This window comes from Nansenia antarctica, assembly GCF_963989245.1.
Source record: "Nansenia antarctica genome assembly, chromosome: 1".
NCBI classification, from domain to species: domain Eukaryota; kingdom Metazoa; phylum Chordata; class Actinopteri; order Argentiniformes; family Microstomatidae; genus Nansenia; species Nansenia antarctica.
In genome coordinates, this window is record NC_137674.1 from 67,399,527 (window position 1) to 67,407,968 (window position 8,442).

Sequence of the window (8,442 nt, forward strand, 5' to 3'; positions counted from 1 at the left end):
CATCTCAAAGTGCATACAAAAAGTGTACAGTAGTATACCAATTTAAAAAAGTCCTTTTGTAAAATAAAACATTTTGGTCATAGCTGACACATCACAAAGTGCTTTTAACTGAATGAAAATAACCATCAATGCCTTGAGTGCACAATTAAACAAGTTACAGTTACAGTTAAACAATAACATTGAATCTAATCTAATCTAATCTTACCCCGCTGACTTTCTTAGTGTGAGAAGTGACATTTTTTATTCTGAACAAGAGCAGTGGCATTTGGCTCATAAGATGTCAATGCAATCCGAAGGCATTGGTGAAGAGTACTGTTAGTCAGGGGACAACGAGAGCTGCTTTTTATTGTGTTCATGTGTGAAAAGCTTGCTTCACAGGTGTATGTTGATCCAAACATACTGAGCACATGGATTGCTACTTTCTTAATGTTAGTGGAGCGAATAACATTTATTGTAGCCATCACGTTGTCCATTGTTGTTTTAAGCTCCCCGCTGAGTTTTGCGCACAACACCGTCTGATGCACAATGCAGTGTAAGGATGTTATCTGAGGTGCAACAGCGGACCAGCGTGCTGTCAAACCATTTACTCTCCCTGTCATGGATGGAGCCCCATCCGTCACAAGCATTCCCACACGCTTCATATCTAGACCATTGTCTTTGAAAAATGCTGAAATGTTCTTAAAGACTATCTCGCCAGTTGTGTGTCCTTCTAACGGCAGTAAGCCGAGCAATTCCTCTCGGAAGCATTTGCCGTCCAAAAAACGGACATATATGCACAATTGTGCGATATTGGTTCTGTCTGTGGACTCGTCTACTGCTATAGACATAACATCAGCTTTCTTCAGTTCTTTTAACAGCGTTTCAAACACATCTGTAGCAAGAATTTCAACCCTGCGAATGTTTGAAGTGTCTGACAGGGGAACGTTTTTATTAGCAGATGCCACACTCGTTTTAATTTTGCTGTCAATTATCACTTCATCTATGACGGCCAGCATACAGTCTTTCATGGTTTCAGAATCAGTGAATGGCCTTTTCTTCTTTGCTAAGATCCAGGAAACACGAAGGGATGCTGCTGTACCTCTCTCTTGGGCTGTGCATGTCCGTACCATCGTTGTACAGCTCCGATTGTAGGATGCAATCAAACTCTGCACTTTTGCAAAAGTCTGAAACCATGAAAGACTGTATGCTGGCCGTCATAGATGAAGTGATAATTGACAGCAAAATTAAAATACGTTTTTCTCTGCTTTTATGGCTGGGCCAATCGGGGGTCGCGTCTGGGCCGCATGCCGCCCCTGGGCCGCTAATTGAATAGGCCTGCTCTATGGTCTTGACAAATTACACCTCTGATATCCTACATACTGGACCCATGGTGTGGTGTTGGTCTCTAGATGGTGAGGTTAACAGCTAGCCTACTTAGGTGTTAGCACTCTATCTCCCACACTGTGTGTGCGTGTATGTGTGTATATGTGTGTGTGTGTGTGTGTTTGTACCTCCCCCAACCAACCCCCCCCCCCCCCACACACACACACACACACACACACACACACACACACACACACACACACACACATAGAGTGGCGGTACTTCAAATCATACCGGAGCATAGAACAGAGCATGCACACGCATATACACATACACACACACACACACACACACACACACACCTGCCACCATCCCTTATCATGTCTGAACATACACACTCCCTCCTTCAGCTTTTTGGAGCAGCGTTTTAGAGGAGTTGATAGAAGCGTTGGTTAATCCCACCCTGTCCGTGTCTCTCTCTCTCTCTCTCTCTCTCTCTCTCTCTCTCTCTCTCTCTCTCTCTCTCTCTCTCTCTCTCTCTCTCTCTCTCTCCGTCTCTCTCTCTCTCTCTCTGCTGTGGGACCAAAGAAATGATGATACAGGGATTTTCTCCCCCTGCTCCGCTGAGCTCACCGCATCACCTTGACAATGTCGCACTTCGTCATGGAGACTGGGGGGGGGGGGGGGGTGGCAGTGAGACTGGGGGGGGTGCAGCGGGTGTACGGGGGGGGATACAGGGGAAATGTTTGGGGATTTAGCTGTCACTGACAGGATCCATTAGCCATCGGGCTTAGCTCTCCTTTAAGGGTGTGTGTGTTTGTGTGTTTGTGTGTGTGTGTGTGTGTGTGTGTGTGAGAGAGAGAGAGAGAGAGAAAGAAAGAGGGGGTGATGATGGGAGAAGACTGAGAGTGAGAGAGAGAGAGAAGGAGAGAGGGGGTAAGGCGGGAGAGGAAAGAGAGTGAGACGGAGTGAAAAACAATGAGGAGAGAGAGAGAGAGAAAGAAAGTACCGGGCCGGTTTTGGCCTCAGCAGCGCAGCCTGTTGTTGCTGGGGGAGCGGTTCCTTACGGTGCAAATGTGCCGTGTCATGGTGACCAGTCCTGTGGCCCTCTGCTCCGCACACTCCTCGGAGGCCTGTTAAATGCGTAACTACTCGCTTATCTGACAGATGGGCGGCTGTGGCTCAGGAGGTAGAGGCTGGTGGAGGTAGAGGCTGTGGCTCAGGAGGTAGAGGCTGGTGGAGGTAGAGGCTGTGGCTCAGGAGGTAGAGGCTGGTGGAGGTAGAGGCTGTGGCTCAGGAGGTAGAGGCTGGTGGAGGTAGAGGTTGTGGCTCAGGAGGTAGAGGCTGGTGGAGGTAGAGGCTGGTGGAGGTAGAGGCTGTGGCTCAGGAGGTAGAGGCTGTGGCTCAGGAGGTAGAGGCTGGTGGAGGTAGAGGCTGTGGCCCAGGAGGTAGAGGCTGGTGTAGGTAGAGGCTGCGGCCCAGGAGGTAGAGGCTGTGGCCCAGGAGGTAGAGGATGTGGCTCAGGAGGTAGAGGCTGGTGGAGGTAGAGGCTGTGGCTCAGGAGGTAGAGGCTGGTGGAGGTAGAGGCTGTGTCTCAGGAGGTAGAGGCTGGTGGAGGTAGAGGCTGTGGCTCAGGAGGTAGAGGCTGGTGGAGGTAGAGGCTGTGGCTCAGGAGGTAGAGCCGGCGTTTAATGATCGCAAGGTCAGCAGATCGGCGGTTCGAACCCCGGCTGGCCACATGTCGTGGTGTCCTTGGGCAAGACACTGAACCCCAAATTGCTCCCAATGAGTAGGCCGACACCTTGCAGGGTAGCTTGCCGCCATTGGTGTGTGAATGTGTGTGTGAATGGGTGAATGAGAGGCCGTTGTAAAGCGCTTAAAGCGCTATATAAGTCAGTCCATTTAACCCCTCCGCAGGGCCCAGAGGCTGTCTGTCTTTGTCTGTCTGCCTGTTTTGACCCATTTTCTCTCTCCCCCCCCTCCTCCTCTCTCTCTCTCTCTCTCTCTCTCTCTCTCTCTCTCTCTCTCTCTCTCTCTCTCTCTCTCTCTCTGTCTCTCTGTCTCTCTCTCCACAGGAGTCAGCCTTAAGACAGGAAGCTGGACTGACAGGAAGAGAGAGAGAGAAGAGGAGGTGTATCGCCACACTTAAGAAGATACCTCTGGGCTGACTGGCAGGAACACAACACCCAACACACCCTGGAAGCGGTGCCCCCTGGAGGAGGAAACAGGAACAGCAAGTAGCCTGTGAAAGCAACGCGAAGAAGGGACTTCCTCCTAAATTTAATTAATAATTTTGCCATTTAGCAGACGCTTTTATCCAAAGCGACTTACAATTACGAATTACAGGGACATTCCCCCTGGAGTAACTGAGGGCTAAGTGCCTTACCCAAGGGCACACTAGTAGTGGTGTGGCTTCAGGCGGGATTTGAACTCACAACCTTCCGATCCCAAGTCCAACTCACTATCCACTAGACCACCACTACCCCTCCTACTACAACAACAACAGCAACAAAAGAAAGAGCTAGCCGCCATGCTGCTTTAGCAGGAGGAGAAGGACTGGTCTGGGAGAACCTTCCCCACCCACCTCTCTCTCTCTCTCTCTCCTCCTCCTGCTTTCCCACACAACTCCTCTTCCCCCTCTTTTCCCAGGAGGGGAAAGTCTGCCTGCCTGCGTCTTCCCCACATCCTTCCTTCCCCCACCCTCCCACCACCCCCCCCCCCCCCCCCCCCCCGCCATACTCTACTACCAGTGAGGATGCCCAGGGGGGTGCTGTTGTTGTGACGGGGGAGAACGTGCGAGGAGCGGAGCGCAGGGGAGGGAGGGAGGGAGGGAGGGAAGGTCAGTAAAAGGGCCAGGCGGGGGTGGGGAGGAGGGAGGTGGGGGGGGGAGGCGGTGGTGGGTTCTGCTGAACGACGATGAGGCCCTGGGCGGGGTCGTGGCGCTGGGTCACACTGGTGCTGCTGGCCTGGGGCACACTGCTGTTCTACATAGGCGGTCACCTGGTGAGAGACAGCGAGCACCCAGAGAGGTCCAGCAGGGAGCTGAGCAGGATCCTGGCCAAGCTGGAGAGGCTGAAACAGCAGAACGAGGACCTGCGTCGCATGGCGGAGAGCCTGAGGTACTGGGGGTGGGGGGTGGTGGGGGTGGGGGGGTGTATGGGGGGGGGGGGGGGGGGGGGGGGGTTGAAAGTCAAGCTTTTAAGACTGCTCTCAGTATTCCTCCCCTGTGATATTCAGCTCTGCTTTGATGCAAGACCCACACACACATACACACACGCACTCAGACACGCACACACAAACACAGACACACACAGAGACACACAAACAGACACAGAGACACGCACACACAAACACAGACACACACACAAACACAGAGACACACACACACACACACACACACACACTGCCGTCACATATTACCTGGTGAAGCCACCCACTAAACTCTCGCTAAGTCAGTATCGTCACAGACAACAAGCCAACACTGTGTGCTTGCCCCTTATTAATAATATAATAACATATATTACATTATATTACATTACATATAATAATATATGTAATTTAGCTGACGTGTCATTTGTGTGTGTGTGTGTGTGTGTGTGTGTGTGTGTGTGTGCGCGTGCGAGTGTGTGTGTGTGTGTGTGAGTCTCTTATCGGAGCATTAAGGGACACCTTAATGGACACAAAGAGGTTGTTAGGGAGCTGTCCATCATCCCCCCCCCTCCCCCACTGACAGCCTCATGGACCCATGCCAGACTCCACCCCCCACCCCCCCACCCTCACCCCTGCCTGCTGCTGACAGTCATTGGACCAAGGCCAGACTCCACTGCAGAGTTGTCACTGTGTGAATGACTCATTGATTGACAAACTCACTGTAGACCTTGAGAGGACCCAACTGAGTTACTGATTCGGACCGAGTCACTCACTGGTGCCTTGAATCACTGACTCCATTGACTCACTCGGCTCCCAGATAGACTCCATTGACTCACTCTGCTCCCAGATAGACTCCATTGACTCCCTCTTTATTCAGGGTCCATTATTCTTTATTCAGCCCAACCCACCGCCCAGCAGCACTAATGAGAGGTGAACACAGGGCCGCTGGTCTGTGGCCCCGCCCCCCCCTCCACACAGCTGTCAATCACCTCAGGCAGGAAGCACCGGGCTCCCACAGAGATGATGACATGCACAGCCAGGGCACTGTGACAGGAAGAAAGGGAGCGCTGTGACAGGAAGAGAGAGGGGAGTGACAGCTGGGCCGTGAGCGATGAGGGGTTGATCGATCCCCGGGCAAACAGAGGCTTGTGTGGGGGGGGGGGGGGGGGGGGTTGAGGGGGGAGGGTGGATGGATGGAGGGAGGGAGGGAGGGAGGGATGATGGACGAGGCTAAAGCTGCGTCATGCTGAGAGTTTAAACGGGGGAAGGGGGAGGACAGCAGGGGCGTGTACTGCAACCGATTGAAGACAGTGATGATGGCGGAGCGATGTACGGGAGGATGGTGTGGGGAGGAGGAGAGGAGAGGGGAGGGGAGGGGAGGGGAGAGGAGAGGAGAGGAGGGGAGAGGAGGGGAGGATAGAGGAGAGGAGAGGAAAAGAGGGGAGGGGAGAGGAGAGGTGGAAAAGGGAGGGATGCTGGGAAGTGACACAAATGACATGTGGCGAGGGAGGAGGGGAGGTGGAGAGAGCGGTGTTAAGTGGTGGAGGGACAGGGTGGAGGAGGGAGGTGGAGAGGTGGAGAGAGCGGTGTTAAGTGGTGGAGGGACAGGGTGGAGGAGGGAGGTGGAGAGGTGGAGAGAGCGGTGTTAAGGGAGGGACAGGGGGGTAAAATGGCCTCCTTCTTTAGGTTCTCCACAGACCATTAACCGTTAGACCTCAACTACAGGGCTGTAAGGCTGCCTCCCTGCGTTATAATGGAGTCCTGCCTTCACTGGGGGAGTTGTCTTGTGGGTGTGGGTGTGTAGGTGTGTGGGTTTGTGTGTGTGACAGAGCTTTGTGATTTGCGGAGGTGGAAAGCAACACAATTTCAACTCTCTTCTCTAAATGTTTTTGGGTCTTTGGGTCTCATCCGTTCATCATCCGTTCCAGAGGACAATGATGTTCAGAATAATCAGAATCAGACCAGTGTTTGTCAGCAGCCAGACGGGGAAGCTAAAGCTGTGCTCAGTGTGTCCAATCATAGTCAACAGTAGTTGTGTTTCCATAAAAGTTAAGCGGATTTCGAAAAATGCGAATCATGAAATGCAAATCAAGCTGGGTGTTTCAATAAAAGTTAAGCGAATTTCGAAATGCAAATCATGATGTGGAGCGTTTCCATTTCCATTAACTTGGTTGGAGCGAATAAGCTAGGCTGCGTAAAACGTAATTTCGTCAGAGTATTTCGTCAGTATTTACATGTATATAGTTTGATGTAAAGAACTCTCCAAACTGCAATGCAAAAAACACATACAAAATCTTTTTAAAAGTACAATAAAGCTTTATATCTTTTAACAAAATGTGTTGTGCATCTCCAGCAGTGCGATATCTGTAAACATACTATCTGTAGACTCTCTGCTGCTTCAGACTCTTCCACTTGTTGCGCAAAATGGGCCAGGGTTTGTCAAATCCTTTGTTGGGCATCTCGTTTCTTAAGTCCTGGTATATTGTGGCATTTCTTTGCTGTTTGCCATCTAAGACATGTTTAGCAGACATGTTTTCATCACGCGTAAGGGAGATGCAGACAGCAGAAACAGCTGAGTCACGTGAGTTGACATTCGCTACCTCGGAGTTAATTCGAATTACCTGTTTCCCTAAAACTTTATGCGCATTAACTCTGATTCGCATAAGGCAATAACCACCTCAAGCGAGCGTATCGACTTTGTGCGAATTAGAGGTGATTCACATCGACTTTATGCGAATCAAACCGTTTCCATAAAATGTCTCATGCGAATCATCTCAAACTGATGCAAATCACCTCGAAATGCGAGTCAGAATGTTTTATGGAAACGCACCTAGTGAGCTGCAACGCACCTAAAGAATTTACATTTACATTTACATAAACAATCAAATCTAACCGGCCCACAATGTGAACCATGATATATGGTTCAATCATGATGAAATAATCAAGGTAAAGATTTCATTAAGATGCAAATGACTCTTACGTAAATCCTTTTTAATGAGCTACTTAAGTTGTTGTTGTTGAAGTAACAGTGAACCCTGAAGTAACTGTGTTTTAGTACTCTTTCACTTCTGGTGATTTGCTAAATGTTAGACACTGTGGTTAACTAAAAAATAGAGTACATTTCTCCACAGTAATCAGTAATCCTCAAACTGTACCTGGCTCTTTCTTGAGACTGAATATGATTGGTTAGAAAGCCTAAGACCCTCCTACTTTAAAGAGATATCAGAAGTCCAAATATGTTTAAAAATGATACTAGTACAAATTGTACTATTCTATAACAAATGTGTTTTCCAAATTGTAAGGTATAATTATGTTAAAAATCGTGCCCTCTCAATGTGTCGATATGACTTTCTCCATCATGTTCTGGCATCGAACCATTACATTGCATTTCCTGTACGAAAGGCGCTATATAAATAAAGCTTTACTTACTTACATTAATAGTTTGCATCATTATAGCCTCATAGAATTTCAGTACCGTGCCTTTCTGCCAGCAAAACCAAATAGTGGGCTAAACGGGGTCAGCGCTAACATCCTCTATGACCTTTAACAGTCAGAGAGGAACACACATTCTCTTTCTCTCTCTCTCTCTCTCTCTCTCTCTCTCTCTCTCTCTCTCTCTCTCTCTCTCTCTCTCACACACCCACCCCCCCCCCTCCCCTCCCTACACACACACACCCCCACCCCCACCCCACACACGGCACTCCGCATTCCGTCTGGATATAAAAGTAAATTGCAGTAGTTATGTAGCTCACTTTCATCTAAGGATCCCAGAGTGCTTCACTCTCCCCTCCATCCATATGTATGTCTCACTGGGTCAGCTCTCAGGTCCGCTTTGAAGTTTAACATCCAAAGTAGATACAGAATTATTTGCACAGGAATATGTATGCAGGTCGACTAGGCCCCTGTTTAAACTGCCGTATCCGGCTCTGATCCTAATGTGAACTCCATGGTTACCGGGCGGAGGGGAGCCAATGAGAGACAGCGGGGCAG

At 49.8% G+C, this 8,442-nt stretch overlaps 1 protein-coding gene across 1 annotated transcript in view; it reads left to right on the top strand.

Annotated features, from left to right (window-relative positions):
* Positions 1–4,218: 4,218 nt before the first annotated feature.
* The window catches only part of fut8b (fucosyltransferase 8b (alpha (1,6) fucosyltransferase)), a gene marked incomplete at both ends in the record, with an annotated part of 24,766 nt that continues 20,542 nt past the window's right edge, over positions 4,219–8,442 (top strand). Inside the window, 1 exon segment of the mRNA XM_080546928.1 lies at positions 4,219–4,421. Within this exon segment, the coding sequence (XP_080403054.1) occupies positions 4,219–4,421 (203 nt within the window).